This window comes from Hyla sarda, chromosome 3 (genome assembly GCF_029499605.1).
Source record: "Hyla sarda isolate aHylSar1 chromosome 3, aHylSar1.hap1, whole genome shotgun sequence".
Classification (NCBI taxonomy): Eukaryota; Metazoa; Chordata; class Amphibia; order Anura; family Hylidae; genus Hyla; species Hyla sarda.
Window position 1 is genome coordinate 24025429 of NC_079191.1, and position 26746 is coordinate 24052174.

General features: G+C 40.9%; 1 protein-coding gene across 1 annotated transcript in view; it reads left to right on the top strand.

The window, feature by feature from the left end:
* Positions 1 to 26746, top strand: part of LOC130360953 (adhesion G-protein coupled receptor F3-like) — a 78593-nt gene that overhangs the window by 22086 nt on the left and 29761 nt on the right. Inside the window, exons 5-8 of the mRNA XM_056563509.1 lie at positions 1196 to 1375; positions 5101 to 5204; positions 21974 to 22032; positions 22113 to 22243. Coding sequence (XP_056419484.1) covers positions 1196 to 1375; positions 5101 to 5204; positions 21974 to 22032; positions 22113 to 22243 — 474 coding nt within the window. The remainder of the gene's footprint in view (positions 1 to 1195; positions 1376 to 5100; positions 5205 to 21973; positions 22033 to 22112; positions 22244 to 26746) is intronic.

Here is a 26746-nt window from a genome sequence, read left to right on the forward strand (position 1 = left end):
GTATTTTGGTCACTTTTTATACCATTAAAAAATGAATAAAAAGTGATCAAAAAGTCCGATCAAAACAAAAATCGTACTGATAAAAACTTCAGATCACGGTGCAAAATATGAGCCCTCATACCACCCTGTACGTGGAAAAATAAAAAAGTTATAGGGGTCAGAAGAGGACATTTTTAAACGTATAAATTTTCCTGCATATAGTTATGATTTTTCCCAGAAGTACGACCAAATCAAACCTATATAAGTAGGGTATCATTTTAACCGTATGGACCTACAGAATAATGATAAGTTGTCATTTTTACTGAAATATGCACTGTGTAGAAACGGAAGCCCCCAAAAGTTACAAAATTGTGTTTTTTCTTCGATTTTGTCGCACAATGATTTTTTTTCCGTTTCGTCGGGAATTTTTGGGTAAAATGACTGATGTCACTGCAAAGTAGAATTGGTGACGCAAAAAATAAGCCATAATATGGATTTTTAGGTGGAAAATTGAAAGGGTTATGATTTTTAAAAGGTAAGGAGGAAAAAACGAAAGTGCAAAAATGGAAAAACCCTGAGTCCTTAAGGGGTTAAAGCTTTTTTTTTATTGCTTTTTAGGGCATTTTATGTTTTTTAGAACTTGTTTGACATATTTTTGGAAGTTATATGTGCCTTTTATGGAAAGCAGGTCTTTCTTTGAAATTTTTAAGTGTTGAAGTGTTTATCTGCCAAAAACACATAACATTTTTTATTTTTTTTACACGTAAAATGATATAATATATACTTATATAGGATGTTACAATGTAAAGTAACAATGATTTTTTTAGAGCAAGATTTATCAAAACCTGTCCAGAGGAAAAGTTGCTGAGTTGATAAATCTCCCACTAAAGAACTGTGTGTGAACATAGCATAAAACCCGTCTAAAGGGATTGTCTCATTTTGACAATCTCTCATAGAAGAAATGGACATGTCAGGCAGGGTCCCCCCACTCAGTACCCAGCAGCTGATCTCTTCTCACCAAGGCTCCATAGACTTACTATAGAATCTGGCTGCAGTGGGATGGGGAAAGCCGGGGAGATAAGTTCTCAGCCGTGTGCTTCTCCCACTTCTTCTGGTGATCGTGGGGGTCTGAATGACTAAACCCTAGGGGTAAAAGTTGCAGGATGGTGCAGTATGTATTTTATATTCCCAATAACATGATTGTCTCTTGTTCTAGACTGTAATGTGACCGATACAGGGAAGATGTGTGTCTGTAAGAACGGATACACCTGGAACATCACTGTATGTTATACATATAGTCCTTGTAACAATTCTGCCCCCTTTTGTTCCTGTCTGATTATCCCGGATTACCAGATTCCCTATTGTGAGAGTCCAAAAAACATTTCTGACTATAGAGGTAAGTTTGTATCTACTTTGCACAATTCCATAGACATTGTACAGTACTTATAGTATAGTATAGTATAGTATAATAAGCACAATTGAAGGTGGGAGAACTATTATTTAAGTCCACTTTTGTATATAAGTCAATTATAGACATAAATAAACGTAGGCCCCCTAAACAAAAACAATGGCCCTGATTTACTAAGAGTGTTGTGTAGGTTTCTTTGTGGGTTTTAATTCCCTACAATTTTTTTCCACGGTATTTACATTTTGCACTTTTCCCTACATTTTGCTTTTTTTTTTTTTTACACGTGCTCTGATCTGTCTGGTTTTCCTCAGCTTAAATCCACTATATTTTCTGTTGAAACCTTAGTAAATATGTTGTGTTTTTTTGAAAATGTTGGGGACATGCCCCTTTTCAGTTGCCATGCCCCTTCTCCCAAAGACCAGTAAAATGGAGAGTTTGTCGTGTTTTTTTCAATTCTGGCGCAAATTCTGGCACAATGCGCCAGAACCTGGCGCACAAACCGACAAAACATGTCGGGTTTACAATAGTAAATCAGGGCCAATGTGTGGGTCTCCTTTAACCCACATACCTACAACTTTCATATTCAAGCACTGAAATAAATAATGAATACATTTTGCTGATATCTCTCTGGATTGTTTTAATTATTCCTGTGGCATTAACACACCCCTGGTGGTCTGAAACAGTGAAGAGGTTTATGGTTACATCCCTGGTCTTCTAGGGTAGTGAAGAGGTTTATGGTTACATCCCTGGTCTTCTAGGGCAGTGAAGAAGTTTATGGTTACATCCCTGGTTGTCTAGGGCAGTGAAGAGGTTTATGGTTACATCCCTGGTCTTCTAGGGCAGTGAAGAGGTTTATGGTTACATCCCTGGTCTTCTAGGGCAGTGAAGAGGTTTACGGTTACATCACTGGTCTTCTAGGGCAGTGAAGAGGTTTATGGTTACATCCCTGGTCTTCTAGGGCAGTGAAGAGGTTTAAGGTTAAATCCCTGGTCTTCTAGGGCAGTGAAGAGGTTTATGGTTACATCACTGGTCTTCTAGGGCAGTGAAGAGGTTTATGGTTACATCACTGGTCTTCTAGGGCAGTGAAGAGGTTTATGGTTACATCCCTAGTGGTCTAGGACAGTGAAGTTTATGGTTACATCCCTGGTCTTCTAGGACAGTGAAGAGGTTTATGGTTACAACCCTGTTCTTCTAGGGCACTGAAGAGGTTTATGATTACATCCCTGGTCTTCTAGGGCAGTGAAGAGGTTTATGGTTACAAACCTGGTCTTCTAGGGCAGTGAAGAGGTTTATGGTTACATCCCTGGTCTTCTAGGACAGGGAAGAAGTTTATGGTTACATCCCTGGTCTTCTAGGGCAGTGAAGAGGTTTATGGTTACATCCCTGGTCTTATAGGGCAGTGAAGAGGTTAATGGTTACATCCCTGGTCTTCTAGGACAGGGAAGAAGTTTATGGTTACATCCCTGGTCTTCTAGGGCAGTGAAGAGGTTTATGGTTACATCCCTGGTGGTCTAGGGCAGTGAAGAGGTTTATCGTTACATCCCTGGTCTTCTAGGGCAGTGAAGAGGTTTATGGTTACATCCCTGGTCTTCTAGGACAGTGAAGAGGTTTATGGTTACATCCCTGATCTTCTAGGGCAGTGAAGAGGTTAATGGTTACATCCCTGGTCTTCTAGGACAGGGAAGAAGTTTATGGTTACATCCCTGGTCTTCTAGGGCAGTGAAGAGGTTTATGGTTACATCCCTGGTCTTCTAGGGCAGTGAAGAGGTTTATGGTTACATCCCTGGTCTTCTAGGGCAGTGAAGAGGTTTATGGTTACATCCTGGGTGGTCTGGGACAGTGAAGAAGTTTATGGTTACATCCCTGGTGGTCTAGGGCAGTGAAAAGGTTTATGGTTAGATCCCTGGTCTTCTAGGGCAGTGAAGAGGTTTATGGTTACATCCCGGGTGGTCTAGGCCAGTGAAGAGGTTTATGGTTACATCCCTGGTCTTCTAGGGCAGTGAAGAGGTATATGGTTACAACCCTGGTCTTCTAGGGCAGTGAAGAGGTTTATGGTTACATCCCTGGTCTTCTAGGGAAGTGAAGAGGTTTATGGTTACATCCCTGGTCTTCTAGGGCAGTGAAGAGGTTTATGGTTACATCCCTGGTCTTCTAGGGCAGTGAAGAGGTTAATGGTTACATCCCTGGTCTTCTAGGACAGAGAAGAAGTTTATGGTTACATCCCTGGTCTTCTATGGCAGTGAAGAGGTTTATGGTTACATCCCTGGTGGTCTAGGGCAGTGAAGAGGTTTATGGTTACATCCCTGGTGGTCTAGGGCAGTGAAGAGGTTTATGGTTACATCCCTGGTCTTCTAGGGCAGTGAAGAGGTTTATGGTTACATCACTGGTCTTCTAGGGCAGTGAAGAGGTTAATGGTTACATCCCTGGTCTTCTAGGGCAGTGAAGAGGTTTATGGTTACATCCCTGGTGGTCTAGGGCAGTGAAGAGGTTTATGGTTACATCCCTGGTCTTCTAGGGCAGTGAAGAGGTTTATGGTTACATCCCTGGTCTTCTAGGGCAGTGAAGAGGTTTATAGTTACATCCCGGGTGGTCTAGGGCAGTGAAGAGGTTTATGGTTACATCCCTGGTCTTCTAGGGCAGTGAAGAGGTTTATGATTACATCCATGGTCTTCTAGGGCAGTGAAGAGGTTTATGGTTACATCCCTGGTCTTCTAGGGCAGTGAAGAGGTTTATGGTTACATCCCTGGTCTTCTAGGGCAGTGAAGAGGTTTATAGTTACATCCCGGGTGGTCTAGGGCAGTGAAGAGGTTTATAGTTACATCCCTGGTCTTCTAGGGCAGTGAAGAGGTTTATGGTTACATCCCTGGTCTTCTAGGGCAATGAAGAGGTTTATGGTTACATCCCTGGTCTTCTAGGGCAGTGAAGAGGTTTATGATTACTTGGTGGTCTAGGGCAGTGAAAGGCTTGATGGTTACATCCCTAATGGTTAAGGGCAGGGAAAGGGATTATGGTTACATCCCTGGTGTTGCAGAGCAGTAAAGGGGTTTAGGGTCACATCCCTGGTGGTCTAGGGCAGTAAAGGGGTTTAAGGTTGGACCCCTGATGGTCGAGGACAGTGAAATTGTTTTTGGTTACATCCCTAGTGGTGTAGGGCAGTTAAAGTGGTACTCCGGTGGAAAATATATATTTTTTCTAATCAAAGGGTGCCAGAAAGTTAAACAGATTTATACATTACTTCTATTTAAAATGTTTAATCCTTCCTGTACTTATCAGCTGCTGTATGCTCCAAAGGAAGTTGAATGTTTTTTTTCTGTCTGACCACAGTGCTCTCTGCTGACACCTCTGTCCATGTCAGGAACTGTCCAGAGCATGAGGGGTTTGCTATGGGGATTTGTTCCTGCTCTGGACAGTTCCTAACATGAACAGAGGTGTCAGCAGAGAGCACTTTGGTCAGACAAAAAGAATAATTCAAAATCCTATGGAGCATACAGCAGCTGATAAATACAGGTAGGATTAAGATTTTTTTAAAGTAGTAATTTACAAATCTGTTTAACTTTCTAGCACCAGTTGATTTGTTTTGCACTGGAGTACCACTTTAAGTGTTTTTTAGTTACATCCCTGGTGGCCTAGGGCACTGAAGGGGTTTATGGTTACAAGTGTGATATAATGCATGGTTTATGTATCAGTCTTGAAATGTTGTGCTTCCTCCTCAGTTCACATGAAAGGAAACATTACCCTGAATAAAACATTTACAAAAGATCTCTTAGACCCAACCTCCGTAACATACAAAGCACTGGAATCCAATATAACCCTCACTGTAAGTATCACCTGACCGTGTCCTGATACTGTGACGTGTCTGTACAAAAACACCACCTAGGTGTCTGAGATAGATAGATAGATATGAGATAGATAGATAGATATGAGATATATAGATAGATAGATAGATATGAGATAGATAGATAGATATGAGATAAATAGATAGATAGATAGATAGCAAACAGAATGTAGAGCAGCGCCCAAGTAGATAGTAGATGGTGCAAGCAGCAATGAAAGATCCTAGGTCAAGGCAGGTAACACATCCAAGAAGAAGCTGCAGCACTCAGTATAGAAAAGGTGTTTATTCCATATCAATACAATGGCCCTCATTTACTAAGAAAATCGGGTTGTAAGTCTATCTTGCTTTCTTACCCGACTGCTTTTTTCCCCTGGTATTTATTATTATGTCGCATCCTGTTTGTCGCACTGGGTTTTGTTGGTTTTGGTTTCCAACTCCTCTGAGCTGTCGGGAAAAAATCCACAACAATTCAACAAATTCGGGTTGGAAACCTTAAAAAATACATGGGAAAGCTCAGAAATGTCGGGTAACGCCCCTTTTTCGGGTTTGGGAGAATCCACATCGGGTCCGTCGGGAAAAAATGTTGCATCGTGTCGCAGACTGGCGCACGATGTCTGCGACATGGCGCAGACAAAGATGCGACAAAAAAAAAACCGACAAAAGAGGTCGGGATTAGAATAGTAAATGAGGGCCAATGAGTGTAGAAAATGTGTTTATTTCATATCAATACAAAAAGCGCAACGTTTCTGCTGCCAGTGCAGCCTTTTTCAAGCAACAAACAGTGATCACATGGGTGCTATATATATGCAAATACACATACAAATCAATAAAGTAACCAATCAAAAAATTAAGAGGTATATACCATATAAAGTGCTATAAGATATAGGGCATAAATTGCCACTATAATGATAAAGTGCATGGTGGACAGTGTATGTTAAAAACACAATAAAACTTTACAAAGGCTACGTTTTGCAGCCAAAAATATCATAATACAGTAATTACATCATTAAGTTCAAGCATGTGTTGCATAATTAATGACAATACGGGAGGCGGGATGGTTCAGTTGCACTCACCCTATGTGTTATATTCAAATCATACGTACAGTGTAACCAGCGATGCAGCATGGGCGTCCGCGCGCGTGGCCACGTGACGCGCCAAGTCACATGATCCTCCTCCATCGCGTCACGTGTCCGCGCGCACTTCCGGCCATGCGCACCGACATGTAAACAATGAACAGCCCTATTGGAGCAAATGCGCATGTGCGCATGTCCAACGATGTGACTCTAAATGCGGTTCGCAACGGCCGCAAAAGAAGTCAGAATAGAGTCTGAGAAATAGCAAGTATAAGAGAAAAATATAAATAAATAAAGTGAAATAAGATAAATTAAACAGAGAAAGATGTGTAGAGTAATAGGACGAAGAATGAGAATAAAATATAAGTGGAAAATTTTTTGAAAAAATAAAAATAAAAAAATAAAAAATGGAAATAAAGATAAAGATAAAATGTAAAAAAAAAAAAAAAAAAATAAGAATAAAATTAAAATAATAATGAAAAGAAAAAGTAAAGAAAACAAAAGAATAAAAATAAATAAAAATAAATAAAATAAAAATATAAATATATATAATAAAAATAAAAATCAAATAAAAATAAATAAGAATAAATAAAAATGTTAAACAAAATGGACAAAGATGCACATTTCTGTCTGTTAACCAGGCATGTATATCAATCACTCAGGGACAATTTTTTATTATTATACCTCTGTGCCTATTATAGGGCCACCCAGGAAGGTGGTGTATCCTCACCCAGGTGAGCCCTACCACAGGAGACGCAAAGGCGTAATTAAGCGCCATCTAGCCAACTATGGAAGGCCAAATCATGAGGTTGGGTCACCCCCTTTAATGGCCACTGCATCCATAAAGTCATCCGTACTTTATCAGACTAGTGCTCTATATGTCCAAAAGAAAATATAAATAAATAAATAAAATGAAAAAATCAAGAATTTTATATATAAATAAATAAATAAAAATGAAATAAAATAAAAATAAGAATAAAAAAATCAAGAGATTAAATAAACCAGAAAGAGAAGATAAAGTGAAGAATCATTTATTGAAGGGAAGAGTCACCATGTTAATGGCATAATAAAATTAAATATAGGTCACACTGAACTAAATAATAATGTGGCAAGATAACAAAATTTATAGGGTGGCTGCAACGTCCTCCTCTCGCCAACCTGAAAAACATAAGAGAAAAATTGAGATCAATACAAAGTATTATAATATTTGGTAAGTGATCACATTTCTTATACATTCGTGATGTTTAAATCCTCAGTGAAGTTGGTTTTATGCACTATATATTTGGGGTGTTAACCCCTTAAGGACGCAGGACGTAAATGTACGTCCTGGTGAGGTGGTACTTAACGCACCAGGACGTACATTTACGTCCTGTGCATAACCGCGGGCATCGGAGCGATGCCCGTGTCATGCGCGGCTGATCCCGGCTGCTGATCGCAGCCAGGGACCCGCCGGCAATGGCCGACGCCCGCGATCTCGCGGGCGTCCGCCATTAACCCCTCAGGTGCCGGGATCAATACAGATCCCGGCATCTGCGGCAGTTCGCGATTTAAATGAACGATCGGATCGCCCGCAGCGCTGCTGCGGGGATCCGATCATTCATAACGCCGCACGGAGGTCCCCTCTCCTTCCTCCGTGCGGCTCCCGGCATCTCCTGCTCTGGTCTGAGATCGAGCAGACCAGAGCAGGAGATGACCGATAATACTGATCTGTTCTATGTCCTATACATAGAACAGATCAGTATTAGCAATCATGGTATTGGGGACTATGGGGACTATTCAAGTGTAAAAAAAAATGTAAAAAAATGTAAAAGTAAAAGTAAAAAAAAAGTGAAAAATCCCCTCCCCCAATAAAAAGTAAAACGTCCGTTTATTCCTATTTTACCCCCAAAAAGCGTAAAAAACATTTTTTATAGACATATTTGGTATCGCCACGTGCGTAAATGTCCGAACTATTAAAATAAAATGTTAATGATCCGTATGGTGAACGGCGTGAACGAAAAAAAAAAAAAAAAGAAAGTCCAAAATTCCTACTTTTTTAATACATTTTATTAAAAAAAAAAATTATAAAAAATGTATTAAAAGTTTTTTATATGCAAATGTGGTATAAAAAAAAAGTACAGATCATGGCGCAAAAAATGAGCCCCCATACCGCCACTTATATGGAAAAATAAAAAAGTTAGAGGTCATCAAAATAAAGGGATTATAAACGTACTAATTTGGTTAAAAAGTTTGTGATTTTTTTAAGCGCAACAATAATATAAAAGTATGTAATAATGGGTATCATTTTAATCGTATTGACCCTCAGAATAAAGAACACATGTCATTTTTACCATAAATTGTACGGCGTGAAAACAAAACCTTCCAAAATTAGCAAAATTGCGTTTTTCGCTTTCATTTCCCAACAAAAATAGTGTTTTTTGGTTGCGCCATACATTTTATGATATAATGAGTGATGTCATTACAAAGGGCAAGTGGTCGCGCAAAAAACAAGCCCTCATACTAGTCTGTGGATGAAAATATAAAAGAGTTATGATTTTTAGAAGGCGAGGAGGAAAAAATGAAAACGTAAAAATTAAATTGTCTGAGTCCTTAAGGCCAAAATGGGCTGAGTCCTTAAGGGGTTAAAGTAAAATCCACGTTGAGACCCTTTCGGCGAAGTGACTGTAGCTCAAAGATCCATTTCAGTTCAAATTTTTTTAATTTACTAATCCGGTCACCTCCCCTCTTTTGTTGGGGTACGTGGTCGATCAGAGTAAATTTTTAAAATCCTGTTCGGTATGACCATATTCAGTGCAATGTTTTGCCACTGGCAGGTCTAGCCGTTTTTTCCTTACCGTATACCGGTGGTGATTAAACCGAGTTTTAAAATCCCATGTGGTCTCACCCACATAGATGAGACCACATGGGCAAACCAAGGCATACACAACAAATGTGGAAGTACAGGTCAAATAGTACTTGAGATCATACACCTTGCCGCTAGTGGGATGAGTGAACTGTGGACCTTTAGCCATCTGGGGACAGTAAACGCACTGGCAGCAAGGGTATGAGCCCTTGTTTTGTACTGTAAGATAACGCTGAATAGAAGTCTGGCGGGACACATCAGCTTTAATCAGTCTATCCCTGAGGTTGCGAGGTCGCCGATAGGACATAAGGGGCGAACTCGCAAACTCGGGGATTTGCGGAAAAGACTCACCCAGTAATCTCCAATGTTTGTTGATCACTCTGGAAATCAATCCCGAGTGATCACCAAATGTGGATACAAAAGGGACTCGGGGCACAGAAGACTTAGTTCTAGATTCATGAATCAATTTTGTTCTATCCATCTGCATGACATGCTGTTTGCTCTCCTCCAAGAGTTTGGAGGGATAGCCACGTTGAGAAAAATTTCTGATCATTTTGTCCAGGGCTGGTTCCAATTCATCCTCTCTCTCGATGATCTGTCTCGCCCTCATCATTTGACTTGTGGGCAGAGATCGGACCATCGGGCGAGGATGATTGCTTTTATAATGTAACATGGAGTTACAGTCTGTAGGTTTTGTATACAGGCTTGTAACTAAACGATGTTCATTAATGGAAACAATAGTGTCCAGAAAATTAACCGAATTATGTGATGCTGTTAAAGTAAATTTAATGTGGGTATTAATAGAATTCAAAAAGTGATGAAAATCATAAAGTGAATCTAACGTGCCCTTCCAGACCAAGAAGACATCATCTATGTATCTCCACCACCCCAACAAATTGTCAGAGTGGTGGGACACATAGATAGATGTCTCCTCCAGCACCGCCATGTACACGTTGGCATACGTAGGTGCCACGTTCGTGCCCATGGTGGTGCCGGTGGTCTGGATGTAAAAAACATCATTAAAGAGAAAATAATTGTTTTGTAAAATTGTGTACAATAAATTAATCACAAATTCGGTTTGTTATGGTGAATAATCACGTTCAATCATGGACCTGACGGCCTGCACACCCCCATCATGTGGGATGGAGGTGTACAGGCTCGTCACGTCCAGAGTAGCCACAATGGTGTCATTAGGGATGTACATATCCGATATTTTTTAAAGAAAATCTGATGTATCTCTCAGATAAGATCTTGCGCGCATAGCGTATGGGCACAAGATCTGATCTGTAAAAATAGACAAGCCACTTGTGATAGAACCCCTTCCGGAGACGATAGGTCTTCCGGGGGGGTTCTGCAGTGACTTGTGTATTTTTGGAAGCAAGTATAAAACAGGAGTCACAGGATGTTCAACATGCAAAAAATTATACAATGTCTTGTCTATTAAGCCCTTCTCCAAAGCGGTATCAAGCAAATCCATGACTCTTGTGGAGATTTCTTTAGTAGGATCGCGGGACAGAGTACGGTATGTATCTTGGTCACTTAATTGTCGATTTGCCTCCTCAATGTACTTGCTGCGATCCATAACCACAATGGCTCCGCCCTTGTCTGCAGGCTTCATTACCAAATTGTGGTTATGGATCAAGTCATTGAGGGACTGCATTTCAACTCTGGTGAGATTGAAATGAGATAGCTCTGTAGGTGCAATTCTTAGTTTCTCAATATCCCGTTTAACAAATTGGCAAAAAGTTTCAAATCCACAAGAGTCAATGGCAGGCTGGGAACGACTAGGAATTTGTAAATCAAAATCAGAAAAGGCAAAACCTTGTGTCTGCGATTGATTAGAAGGTACAAACACATCATTAGTAACTGGGTGTTGTGAAAACCAGATTTTCAATTTAATTTTCCTAAAAAACTGTAAACAATCTAGCTCTAGTTGGAACCAGTCAGTATAATGGGAGGGGCAATAGTTAAGTCCCTTAGATAATAATTTCAATTGATCAGATGTCAAGGGAAAGGATGAAATATTTACCGTGGCTCTTGTGTCTACTTCTTCTTGAATGGTAATTTGGCCTGTTGAGTTTTTGGATTCCTCTGTGCCCTGGTTCTTCCGGAATTTTCTGTGGCGTCGCCCGCCCCTTCGGGTGGGTCTTCTTTGGGTCGTGGTTCCATGCCTAAAAAATCAGAATTATTTTGAACAACATTTTTAGAATCAAATGGAGTGTTTTTAGAGTCTATATCAGTATCTTTTTGACGACGAAATTTCTTCTGGGAATACTGGTTTCCCCATGTGTATACACGTCCTGTAGAATAATCATGATTGTCCCTGTGCCATTTATGTCTTTTCATGGTCTCCTGATCCGTTTTAAATTTGGAGAGAAATTTATCTTGTTTGTCAATAAGTTTGCCAAAGTCATCCTCCAGACACAAAGAACGCAATGATGTTACAATGGTATCAATGCGGAGTTGGGTTTCTTTAGAGTCTTTCTGTAGAAACTCCAAATTAAGTAACATGATGTCAAAAGAGTATTTGTTGGAGATTAACTCATATTTGGACCGGTAATCCAAATCATGTGCATAGGCATTTTCACTTGGTTGGAATCTCAAACCTCTCGGGATACGGTTAAATTTAAGATATTCATTCAAGGTAACAATGTGCAAATGCAGAGCAGACAGTCTTTTGGTTTCATTGGTATATTGGCGTTGCAAATCAACAAGCGATGGTGTATGTAAAAAAGAAGCGTCCCCACTAATTTCACTGTGTATCCTATTAACATCATCAGCAGTATAAGAAAAAGTATTGATAGGAGTCACCGTATCAGTAGTAGGTTCAGAAGTCATCATGGTATCAGGGTGCAGGCTCCAGTGACCAACTCTAGACAGCAAACAGAATGTAGAGCAGCGCCCAAGTAGATAGTAGATGGTGCAAGCAGCAATGAAAGATCCTAGGTCAAGGCAGGTAACACATCCAAGAAGAAGCTGCAGCACTCAAAATTATGAGTATAGAAAAGGTGTTTATTCCATATTATTCCATATCAATACTTCTTGGATAGATAGATAGATAGATAGATAGATAGATAGATAGATATGAGATAGATAGATATGAGATAGATAAATAGATAGATAGATATGAGATAGATAGATAGATATGAGATAGATATGAGATAGATAGATAGATAGATAGATATGAGATAGATAGATAGATAGATAGATAGATATGAGATAGATAGATACAGACAGCAAACATGAGCCGCAGCACACCAGATTAACGTGAAGTGGTCTTTATTCCAACCAACGGATCAACGTTTCAGACGCCCATACGTCCTTTCTCAAGCTTGAGAAAGGACGTATGAGCATCTGAAACGTTGATCCGTTGGTTGGAATAAAGACCACCTCACGTTAATCTGGTGTGCTGCGGCTCATGTTTGCTGTCTGAATCTAGGAAGGGCTCCTGACCTGGGCTTATCTTCGCTTGCACCCCTTGTGACTAAAGGACTGATGTGCTGCTCAATTTGCTTGTTTTCCTGTAGATAGATAGATAGATAGATATGAGATAGATAGATAGATTGATAGATATGAGATAGATATGCGATAGATAGATATGAGATAGATAGATATGAGATAGATAGAGATGAGAAAGATATGAGATAGATATGCGATAGACAGATATGCGATAGATAGATATGAGATGATAGATAGATAGATAGATAGAAATGAGATAGATAGATATGAGATAGATATGAGATAGATAGATATGAGACAGATATGTGATGGATAGATATGAGATAGATAGATAGAAAGAAATGAGATAGATAGATATGAGATACATAGATAGATAGATAGATAGATAGATAGATAGATAGAAATTAGATAGATATGAGATAGATAGATATGAGATAGATAGATATGAGATAGGTAGATAGAAAGAAATGAGATAGATAGATATGAGATAGATAGATAGATAGAAATGAGATAGAAATGAGATAGATAGATATGATTGATAGATATGAGATAGATAGATATGAGATAGATAGATAGATAGATATGAGATAGAAATTAGATAGATATGAGATACAGTAGATAGATATATGATTGTATACGTTGATGTACTAATGATAAATATGCTGAGAAGCTATAACATGGTTTGCACTTTATGTACACTGGATATATGCACTTTAATATGTACTTGATCATGTTGTTACTGATCTATCGCATAACAATATTTGTTGTACATATATCAAGACAGCTAGGCGACATAATATACAGTGACCCCCCGACTTACGATGGCCCCAACATATGATCATTTCAACATATGATGGCCTCTCAGAGCCCATCGTATGTTGAAGGCAGCATCGACATATGATGCTGCTGTGTGTCGGGGCCATCGTACAAACAGCTATCTGACAGCGCTGACAACTTCAGCAACTAACAGATAGTTGTTTAATGTCCCCGTGTGCCCCGTTCTGCCTCCTGTTACTCACATGCTGTCCTGCCAACTCACGCAGGCTTCCACTGTGAGCTCCGTGTAAGCCCCCCCCCCAGTGCAGCCATAGCCAATAGCCTGCAGCATCTTGCTGCAGGCATCCAATGAGCTGCTGGCTGCCCTCCCCTTCCTTTCCTATAGAGCTGTAGTCGGCAGAATCGTAATGGAGGACACATCACATACAATACATATACACACTATACACCCCATACATCAATGTTTCCCTATCAGTGTGCCTCCAGCTGTTGCAAAACTATAACTCCCAGCATGCCCAGAAAATCAATGGCTGTACATGCATGCTGGGAGTTGTAGTTGTGCAACAGCTGGAGGCACCCTGGTTTGTTAAACACTCCCCATACACTCCACATACAATGGTCATCCCAGAACCAATTGGCAGTTTCCCATAGAGATATGTATTCAACATACAATGGTTCCGAGGCCCCAGAACCAATTACCATTTTTACATAGACATACGTACTCGACATATGATGGTTTCAACATATGATGGTTCTCCTGGAACCAATTAATATCATATGTTGAGGGGCCACTGTATAACATTCTGCAACAATCCATACAATGCAATACTAAACAATATACAGCAGAGTATGATATTACAATATAAGGGGTTATAATTGTCTCTAAAATAAATATGGCCAATACAGTATATGAGATTAATATACGATTCTCTCAAGGGGCCACAAAAACAATGAACTTTAGGAAGGCAAAGTTTGATCAACTCAGAGAATCCCTTAACAATATAAAATGGGATATTGTCCTCAAAAACATGAATACTGACACTAAATGGGAGACTTTTAAAAATATATTAAATTCTCACTGTAAGATGTATATACCTTATGGGAATAAAAGGGTCAGAAATAAAAGAAAACCAATATGGATGAATAAAAATGTTAAGGGGGCAATAAATAACAAAAATAAAGCATTTAAACTACTAAAACAGGATAGCAGTGAAGAAGCATTAAAAAAGCTATAGAGAAAAATGTAAAATATATTTAAAAAAAACATATAAAAGCCGCAAAAATAGACAGAACGACTCATTGCTAAAGAGAGTAAAACTAAGCCCTAAATATTTTTTAACTATATAAATAGCAAAAAGGTTAAAAATGAAAGTGTTGGCCCTTTAAAAAATGATGAGGAAGAAATTATAAACGCAGATCAGGAAAAATCAAATATACTAAACAAATTCTTCTCCACTGTATTCACTGAGGAAAATGAAATGCCAGGTGAAATACAGCGAGATAAGGTAAACTCCCCAGTACAGGTCACCTGTCTAACCCAGGAAGAAGTACAGGTCATCTGTCTAACCCAGGAAGAAGAACAGTGCCACCTATAAAAAATCAAAATAGACAAATCACCAGGTCCAGATGGCATTCACCCCCGTGTTCTAAAGGAATTAAGTAATGTAATAAACAGACCCCTATTTTTAATATTCAGGGACTCTATAGTGACAGGGACTGTTCCCCAGGACTGGCGCATGGCAAATGTGGTGCCAATATTTAAATATTATAGGGAATTATAGGCCTGTTAGTTTAACTTCCGTTGTATGTAAATTGTTTGAGGGTTTTCTATGAGATGCTATTTTGGAGTATCTTGATAAAAATAAATGTCTGACCCCCATATCAGCATGGCTTTATGAGGGATCGGTCCTGTCCAACTAACCTGATCAGCTTTTATGAGGAGGTGAGCTCCAGACTGGACCAGGGGGAATTGCTGGATGTCGTATATTTGGATTTATCTAAAGCATTTGATATGGTGCCACATAAAATATTGGTGCATAAAATGGGAAGGATTGGGCTGCGGGAGGATGTGTGTAAGTGGGTAAGTAACTGGCTCAGTGATAGGAAACAGAGGGTGGTTACAGGGGCGGACATATCACTTGTTCAGCCGGTTCGGCTGCACAGGGGCCCAGCGTGTTAGGGGGCCCACCTAGTAGCCCAGGTCACAGCCTGGGCCTCACAGTCTGGGCCCCTGCAGGGCCCCCTGCCAGTACTTCATACTAAATGCTGCAGCAACAGGTCCCGGACCTGCCGCTGACAGCAGTAATTTACTTTTAAACCGGCCGGGCGAGACCGACAGGCCAGGGGCTGATGGGAACAGACGTGCCCCGCGCAGGCACGCACGTCTGTTCCAAGCCCCTGACGTCACGTGTCATGGCCTCTAATCCCGGCAGAAGCGACAGGAGCAGCAAACCCTCCCGCCATCGCTGAGCAGATAAGGTGAGGAGAGCGACGGTCGGGTGCAGGGTGGTGGGTGGGGGGAGGGGATTGTAATGATGATGAAGAGGACAGGAGGGGTGTTGAAGAGGTTAGTGGTGTAATGATAAGGAGGATTGGGCGTCTGGGAGAGCGTAGTGTTGATAAGGAGGACCAGAAGGGGGGTCAGGGGGGTAGTGATTAGGGGGTTTAATGTTGATGAGAAGGACTGGGGGGGTGTCAGCTGTGTAATAATGATGAGGTGCTTAAGGTATATGAGGTGATGAGGAGACTGAGGATGGAGTGCATGGGGTGTATGGGGTGATGAGGAGACTGAGGATGGAGTGCATGGGGTGTATGGGGGTGATGAGGAGACTGAGGATGGAGTGCATGGGTTGTATGGGGTGATGAGGAGACTGAGGATGGAGTGCATGGGGTGATGAGGAGACTGAGAATGGAGTGCATGGGTTGTATGGGGTGATGAGGATGGGGTGTATGGGGTGATGAGGAGACTGAGAGTGGAGTGCATGGGGTGATGAGGAAACTGAAGATGGAGTGCATGGGGTGATGAGGACACTGAAGATGGGGTGATGAGGACACTGAAGATGGAGTGCATGGGGTGATGAGGAGACTGAAGATGGAGTGCATGGGGTGATGAGGAGACTGAAGATGGAGTGCATGGGATGATGAGGACACTGAAGATGGAGTGCATGGGGTGATGAGGAGACTGAAGATGGAGTGCATGGGGTGATGAGGAGACTGAGGATGGAGTGCATGGGGTGTATGTGGTGATGAGGAGACTGAGGATGGAGTGCATGGGGTGTATGGGGTGATGAGGAGACTGAGGATGGAGTGCGTGGGGTGTATGGGGTGATGAGGAGACTGAGGATGGGGTGCGTGGGTTGTATGGGGTGATGAGGAGACTGAGGATGGAGTGCGTAGGGTGTATGGGGTGATGAGGAGACTGAGGATGGAGTGCATGGGTTGTATGGGGTGATGAGGATGGAGTGCATGGGGTGTATGGGGTGATGAGGAGACTGAGGATGGAGTGCATGGGGTGATGAGGAGACTGAGGGTGGAGTGCATGGGGTGATGAGGACACTGAAGATGGAGTGCATGGGGTGATGAGGACACTGAAGATGGAGTGCATGGGGTGATGAGGAGACTGAAGATGGAGTGCATGGGGTGATGAGGACACTGAAGATGGAGTGCATGGGGTGATGAGGAGACTGAAGATGGAGTGCATGGGGTGATGAGGAGACTGAGGATGGAGTGCATGGGGTGTATGCGGTGATGAGGAGACTGAGGATGGGGTGCATGGGGTGATGAGGAGACTGAAGATGGGGTGTGTGGGGTGTATGGGGTGATGAGGAGACTGAGGATGGGTTGTATGGGGTGATGAGGAGACCGAGGATGGGTTGTGTGGGGTGTATGGGGTGATGAGACTGAAGATGGGGTGCGTGGGGTGTATGGGGGTGATGAGACTGAGGGTGGGGTGCGTGGGGTGATGAGGAGACTGAGGATGGGGTATATGGGGCTGATGAGGAGACTGAGGATAGAGTGCATGGGGTGATGAGGAGACCGAGGATGGAGTGTGTGGGGTGTATGGGGTGATGAGAAGACCGAGGATGGGTTGTGTGGGGTGTATGGGGTGATGAGACTGAGGATGGGGTGCGTGGGGTGTATGGGGGTGATGATTAGACTGAGGATGGGTGTGTGGGGTGTATGGGGGGATGAGACTGAGGATGGGTTGCGTGGGGTGTATGGGGTGATGAGGAGACTGAGTATGGAGTGCGTGGGGTGTATGGGGTGATTCAGTGGTGTATAGTGGTTGGCAGTATTATATTCAGGGGTACAGTATTTGGCAGTATTATATTCGGGGGTACAGTGGTTGGCAGTATTATATTCAGGGGTACAGTGGTTGGCAGTATTATATTCAGGGGTACAGTGGTTGGCAGTATTATATTCAGGGGTACAGTGGTTGGCAGTATTATATTAATAGAGTACAGTGGTTGGCAGTATTATATTCAGGGGTACAGTGGTTGGCAGTATTATATTCAGGGGTACAGTGGTTGGCAGTATTATATTCAGGGGTACAGTGGTTGGCAGTATTATATTCAGGGGTACAGTGGTTGGCAGTATTATATTCAGGGGTACAGTGGTTGGCAGTATTATATTAATAGAGTACAGTGGTTGGCAGTATTATATTCAGGGGTACAGTGGTTGGCAGTATTATATTCAGGGGTACAGTGGTTGGCAGTATTATATTAATAGAGTACAGTGGTTGGCAGTATTATATTCAGGGGTACAGTGGTTGGCAGTATTATATTCAGGGGTACAGTGGTTGGCAGTATTATATTCAGGGGTACAGTGGTTGGCAGTATTATATTCAGGGGTACAGTGGTTGGCAGTATTATATTAATAGAGTACAGTGGTTGGCAGTATTATATTCAGGGCTACAGTGGTTGGCAGTATTATATTCAGGGGTACAGTGGTTGGCAGTATTATATTCAGGGGTACAGTGGTTGGCAGTATTATATTAATAGAGTACAGTGGTTGGCAGTATTATATTCAGGGGTACAGTGGTTGGCAGTATTATATTAATAGAGTACAGTGGTTGGCAGTATTATATTCAGGGGTACAGTGGTTGGCAGTATTATATTCAGGGTTACAGTGGTTGGCAGTATTATATTAATAGAGTACAGTGGTTGGCAGTATTATATTCAGGGGTACAGTGGTTGGCAGTATTATATTAATAGAGTACAGTGGTTGGCAGTATTATATTCAGGGGTACAGTGGTTGGCAGTATTCAGGGGGTACAGTGGTTGGCAGTATTATATTCAGGGGTACAGTGGTTGGCAGTATTATATTCAGGGGTACAGTGGTTGGCAGTAGTATATTCAGGGGTACAGTGGTTGGCAGTATTATATTCAGGGGGTACAGTGGTTGGCAGTATTATATTCAGGGGTACAGTGGTTGGCAGTATTATATTCATGGAGTACATTGGTTGGCAGTACTATATTCATTGGTACAGTATTTGGCAGTATTATATTCATGGAGTACAGTGGTTGGCAGTATTATATTCAGGGTACAGTGGTTGGCAGTATTATATTCATGGAGTACAGTGGTTGGCAGTATTATATTCAGGGGTACAGTATTTGGCAGTCCTTTATTCAGGGGTACAGTGGTTGGCAGTATTATATTCAGGGGTACAGTAGTTGGCAGTATTCATGGGTACAGTGGTTGGCAGTATTATATTCAGGGGGTACAGTATTTGGCAAGGTCATAATGATTATTGTCATCATACAGAGGATGAGGATCTACTGACAAATTAAGGAACCAATGATGTCCAGGTGTCAGACTCTGCAGAGAAGATGGAAGAAATCCTGGTGTCTGGACCAGATGAAGAAGAAAAGTAAAGACAACAGAGAAGACGTCACTCAGGTCAGTGATATCATTGTGTATTTTCCTAACTGTCCCATCAGAGCTGTAGTCCCTGATATCATTGTGTAGTCTCCTGACTGTCCCATCAGCTGTAGTCACTTCAGACATGATGGGAGTTGCAGCTTTCCAACATCTGGGGAGCCACTTGAATCAAGGTGATTGGTGGGGGTCCCATAAGTCAGACCCCCACCATAAAAATGGACTGTTTATTTTAAAATGCCTGGGCCTATTTTTGGTCCCAGTCTGGCCCTGCCTGTAAGTCACTTCTATCACTAAGGATAAGAAGCCAAGGAACATGGGGTTGCCAAGGGGTGTCGTGCTAAGTCCAGGGGTGCGAATGTAAAGGGGAGCACTGCCCTCTGCCTCCCAGCTAGATACGGGTCAGGCTGACCCGGGGGAGTACTCACTGGGCCGCACACTGAGAGGGACAGGGGCCACCCGGAGCCCACCTCAGGAGCCGTTCCATCCACCTGTGGTGGAATAGGCAAGTGGCGACACTAAACACGCGGGGTAAGTGGAGGCCCTCCGGTGGGGTCTAGGTACATGAGGGGGCACAGTGCTGGGGGGGGGGGCCCAGGCACACTCTTTGCACAGGGGCCCTCTGCTGTCTGTGTCCGCCCCTGGGTGGTTATTAATGGTACTTATTCTGATTGGGTGACTGTTACTAGTGGGGTACCACAGGGGTCTGTCATGGGTCCTGTCCTATTTAATATATTCATTAATGACCTCGTACAGGGGTTGAATAGTAAAGAAGCAATCTTTGCACATGATACTAAACTCTGTATAGTGGTTAACACAATAGAGGACAGTGCACCGTTACAAATGGATCTAGATATTGGAGGTTTGGGCTGGGAAGTGGCAGATGAGGCTCAACACTGATAAATGTAAGGCAATGCACATGGGGAAGAAAAATCCTGGCTGGGATTATGTTTTAAATAGGAGAACACTTGGGACGACTGACGTGGAAAAGGACTTAGGAGTCTTAGTTAACAGTAAATTTAGCTGTAGTGACCAGTGTCGGGCAGCTGCTGCCAAGGCAAATAAAATCATGGGGTGCATCAATAGGGGCATAGATGCCCACGACAAGGAAATCATTCTACCGCTGTACAAATCACTAGTCAGACCACACATGGAATACTGTGTACAGTACTAGTCAGACCACACATAGAATACTGTGTACAGTACTGGGCACCAGTGTACAAGAAAGATATAGTGGAGCTGGAGAGGGTTCAAAGACGGCCAACCAGGGTAAGGCTGGGTTCACACCACATTTTGTTAACTACGGTTCCCGTATACGGCTGGGAGGAGGGGGGCAGGGCTTAATCGTGGCGCCCGCACTCAGCCGTATTCGGGAACCGTATTTAATGTATGTCTATGAGCCGACCGGAGTGAACCGCAGCCTTCGGTCGGCTTCGTTTTCGGCCGTATGCGGTTTCTCGACCGCAGGCAAAAACGCGGTCGACCACTCCGGTCGGCTCATAGACATGCATTAAATACGGTTCCCGAATACGGCTGAGTGCGGGCGCCGCGATTAAGCCCCACCCCCCCTCCTCCCAGCCATATTACGGGAACTGTAGTTAACAAAACGTGGTGTGAACCCAGTCTTATACGGGGAATGGGAGGACTACAGTACCCAGAAAGATTATCAGAATTAGGGTTATTTAGTTTAGAAAAAAGAAGGCTTAGGGGCGACCTAATAACTATGTATAAATATACCAGGGGGCCGTACAGAGATCTCTCCATGATCTATTTATACCCAGGACTGTATCTATAACAAGGGGGCATCCTCTACATCTAGAGGAAAGAAGGTTTCTACACCAGCACAGACGGGGGTTCTTTACTGTAAGAGCAGCGAGACTGTGGAATTCTCTGCCTGAGGAGGTGGTCATGGGGAACTCTGATGTCATATTTGGAGTCGGGAATGAATTTTTACCTCTAGTATGAGGGTTTTTTGTCTTCCTCTGGATCAACTCAGTAGGGACTCATTGGGGTTATAGGTTGAACTTGAAGGACTCTGGTATTTTTTCGACCTTATGAACTATGTTACTATGAGATAGATAGATAGATATGAGATAGATAGATATGAGTTAGATAGATAGATAGGAGATAGATAGATAGATAGATATGAGATAGGTAGATAGATAGATAGATAGATAGATATGAGATAGATAGATATGAGATAGATAGATATGAGATAGATAGATTTGAGATATAGATAGATATGAGATATAGATAGATATGAGATAGATAGATATGAGATATAGATAGATATGAGATAGATAGATATGAGATATAGATAGATAGATAGATATGAGATAGATAGATATGAGATAGAGAGATATGACATAGATATGAGATAGATAGATATGAGATAGAGAGATATGACATAGATATGAGATAGATAGATAGATTTTACATAGATAGATATGAGATAGATAGATATGAGATAGATAGATATGAGATAGAGAGATATGAGATAGATAGATAGATTTTACATAGATAGATATGAGATAGATAGATATGAGATATAGATAGATATGCGATAGATAGATAGATAAATAGATGTGAGATATAGATAGATAGATAGATAGATAGATATGAGATAGATAGATAGTACATAGATGGATATGCGATAGATAGATATGAGATAGATAGAATAGATATTTGTGTAACCCTACCAATGCTGAATTATTTCCTTGCAGCTCCTGAATGTCTATACACAGACGTGCGATCCTCTGGATGTGTCGGTGAAGGGATTCAGGTAAAAATAAAATAAACCTGGAAGATAAAAGCCGAAAAGGGTTGATTGGATAAAGTAAAGATGTCTATTATTTTCCCAAGTCCAGGAAGCGTTGTGGCCAACTACAGCATGGAAGTGTCGGGTCCCCTGTCTGCTTCTCAGATCTCATCCAGTAACACTATGGTCCTACAGTCACTTCCTGACGCCATTTCATCTCAACTCTCCACAGCAGGTAATGACCACAGATAGAATAGAAATGCGCCTGTTTTATGAAATGACATTTCCTTCAGGGAGTTTTCATGTTGATTGGTTTACCTTACAAGTGATGTTTATATGACACCTTTTTTTAAGGTTGCATTCACACCACGTTTTTTGCAATACAGTTCCCGTGTACATTTTCATTGTGAAAACCATTCAGAACCGTATTGAAAACCGTATGCCAAAAGATGCATCAGGTTGTGTCCGTTCTGCATCCTGTACGGTTTTGTCAGGATTTTTTTTCCCGTACCCAAAACTGTAGCCTACCATGATTTTTGGTTTGGGTGAAAAACTGTATTAAACCGTAAACATTTTTTTTTAAACATGGGAGTCAATGGGAACCGTACAGAACCGTATGTGCGTACAGTACAATAATATAACTACAAAAATACTAACCTCTATGTACATACATATACAGTGGTCCCTCAAGTTACAATATTAATTGGTTCCAGGACGACCATTGTATGTTGAAACCATTGTATGTTGAGACCAGAACTCTATGGAAACCTGGTAATTGGTTCTCAAGCCACAAAATGTCATCCAAAAATAGGAGAAAGTGAGGATTAAAGAAAAATAAGTAGATAACTAATATAGATAAAGCAAGATCATACACGTAAAAATAATAAAGATCTGCTGGGAGCCGCAAATCACTGTCTATGTAGAGGACAGGAGCTTCTTCAGGGTCCTGTACAGTACACACAATGTCCTAAAAAAGTAACATGGAGCCGCCCTCACCTGATGTCCAAAGGAGCAGCTAACCCTGGAACAGGTAAAGAGTACAGAACATGTAATACCTCCCTGTACTGTAGGGGGCACTACCAGACACCAGTCAGTGCATACACTTCAGTAATACAGGTAAAGAGTACAGAATATGTAATACCTCCCTGTACTGTAGGGGGCACTACCAGACACCAGTCAGTGCATGCACCTCAGTAATACAGGGGTTTTACCAATGAATGTCCATTCTGATTGGTCAGTTCTTCCGGTCATTGACATGTAACACAGATCTGGACTGTCAGTACATTGTATGTTGCGTCTGGTTTCAAGTTACAATGGTCCAGAAAAGACTGAAAATATTTTAACTGAAGACTGAAAATATTGTAACCTGAAGACATTGTAGGAGCACTGTAACTACTATAACAATGTCTCCAATATACAATAAAATAACTACTATAATAATGCCTCTTTTGTACAATAATATGACTACTATAATACTGCCTCCTATATACAAGAATATAACTACTATAATACTGTTCCTATATACAAGAATATAACTACTATAATACTGCTCCTATATACAAGAATACAACTACTATAATACTGCCTCCTATATACAAGAATATAACTACTATAATACTGCCTCCTATATACAAGAATATAACTACTATAATACTGTTCCTATATACAAGAATACAACTACTATAATATTGCCTCCTATATATAAGAATATAACTACTATAATACTGCCTCCTATATACAAAAATATAACTACTATAATACTGTTCCTATATACAAGAATATAACTAAGTCCAAAGTATTAGGCACAGCTCACTCGTACGCCCTTTCTGCGTCTCGGACGAGACTGAACCACAACTCGTATAATTATAAAAAATGAAGAGATGTCCAGCGCAGGTTCCAAGCAATACGAAATAATTTATTCAGCGGTAACACGACATGATGACAGGTAGGTGACGCATTTCAGCCACAATCTGCGGCCTTAGTCATACAACAATACATTACAAATTAATCTCTTTTATAAGGGAGAGAGGCAGGGTTCTATCCAGCAGGAAGGGTGTGCCCGGTGAGTGAAATCACCCTCAGGGTTAACCCGTTGCTGGAAGTTAACTCGCTCATCCCCCGTGCAATTGTGGTAAAAAAAAACGCATGGTTTGTGTGAACACATGCTAAAAATTACAAATATTACAAACAAACCCATATTGAATGGGATTCAAATGCGACCTATAGTTGCCGGAATTGGTTCACTCAATGAGAGATTGTGTGAATGGGTAGATTCTAGACTTCAGCCGTTGGTCCCTCTCATCCCGGGTTTCCTCCAAGATACCAGAGATGTTCTGGTTGCTATGGACAACATCAAGTGGGAACCCGGGATGAGATGGATAACAGCTGATGTCTCGGCCCTATATTCGGTCATTCCACATAAGGAGGCATGTATTGCCTTGGAATGATTTTTGTCCACATATGCTCCATACTCCGAGGATCTGCAGGATTTTATTATTTTGGTGGTTGATTATTTGCTAAAACACAACTTCTTTATGTTTGATGGAAGATTTTTTCTGCAGATCACCGGAGCGAGCATGGGAGCAAAATTCTCGCCCTCATTAGCAAATATCTTTATGAGTTGGTGGGAAAAGGAGTTTTTGTTCTCCCACAAGAATAGTTGTAGTCAGCATATTTTGTGGTATGGTCGGTATATAGACGACCTCCTGTTTATCGGGAGGTCGTCTATGCCGACTACACAGCACTTTGGTGAATATCTAAATCATAATCCTTGCAATCTCAAATTTACATTACATAGTCACGAAAATGAAATAAATTTTTTGGATTTAACATTAAGAGGTGATGTATTAAATGCCAAGATTGAGACTTCCACATACCGTAAGGAACTTTCAGCAAACTCTATATTACAGGCAGGGTCTTGTCATCCCCCCCACGTAATTAAAAATCTCCCAGTGGGGGAGATGATAAGGGCCAGACGTAATTGTTCCACTCCAGAGATCTTTAATCGTGAAGTGGAAGATATATCGCAAAGATTAAGCCAGAGAGGATATCAAAAATGGTCAATAGAAAGAGCAAAAAATATTGCCAGTAAAAGAAATAGAAGCGAGCTAATATATGGTGATAACAAAAAACTTAAGCGACATATATCACAGAATCATAAAAAAACACTTATTTTTTCTACTAATTACAGCCAAAATTTTAGACAAATCTGTCAGATAGTGGAAAAATATCTGCCAATGGTAGCGAATGATAGTCATTATACAAAAATATTTGAAAATGGATATAAATATATTTCGAAAAAAGCAAAAACCATTGGGCAATATATTTCTCCCAGTCTTTATAGTTCTACAGATAAGAAAAATTCTACCTGGTTAAAAGTAAAAGGAAATTATAAATGTGGACACCTGAAATGTATTTGTTGTACAATTATGAAAAACAGTAAAACTTTTTTCTCCACTACAACAAAAGAAACATTTAACATGTCTGGATACATAAATTGTAACACTAATAACGTGGTGTATCTAATGACATGTGAACTATGCCAAGTCCAATATGTTGGGTGCACCACGAATCCCCTGAAGGCGAGGATCAGAAAACACCTGTCTGATATTCCTCACTTCCAAACTAGACATTTATCCATGGTCAGTAGACATTGTGCAGAAAACCATGAGGGGGATTTCTCCGGTCTTAGCCTTCAGAGAATAGAAAAAGTTGCCCACACAATTAGGGGTGGTAATATTAAACAAAAACTACTGGATAGGGAAGTTTATTGGATTATAAAATTACAAACTAGGTACCCCCAAGGTCTCAATCAAAGACAAGATGTGATATTGCATTATTGAAATTATGACTCTTTATATATATTACGAATTTAGTAGTTAAAATATTTAATGTTTAAAATACACAGATAATTAAATTGAATTTATATCGCTTTATGCCCTCTGTGCAATATAATGAATATTATCTAATTATTTAGGATTAAATTATTGTCATCAACATGTGATCTTGTTCGTATGAAGAAAATCCAGATAAATTTGCAACACTAATACATATGAGTCTATTTCAATATTTCGTATTTTCACATTGGTCTTCCCATTTCTCTAAGACATGGTGTTTGTCGTATAAAATTTAGCAAATTATTGCATTATATACATTTGATAATTATTTTCATATGAAATTGCTATTTTTATAAGTTATATTGTGACCATCAAATATTGGTTTATGACTAATTTACAGACACCATTACTCAATCCGTACATAAGAACCTTTTATAATTGTGAATCCCATTCAATATGGGTTTGTTTGTAATATTTGTAATTTTTAGCATGTGTTCACACAAACCATGCGTTTTTATACCACAATTGCACGGGGGATGAGCGAGTTAACTTCCAGCAACGGGTTAACCCTGAGGGTGATTTCACTCACCGGGCACACCCTTCCTGCTGGATAGAACCCTGCCTCTCTCCCTTATAAAAGAGATTCATTTGTAATGTATTGTTGTATGACTAAGGCCGCAGATTGTGGCTGAAACGCATCACCTACCTGTCATCATGTCGTGTTACCGCTGAATAAATTATTTCGTATTGCTTGGAACCTGCGCTGGACATCTCTTCATTTTTTAAGAATATAACTACTATAATACTGCTCCTATGTACAAGAATATAACGACTATAATACTGCTCCTATGTACAAGAATATAACTACTATAATACTGCTCCTATATACAAGAATATAACTA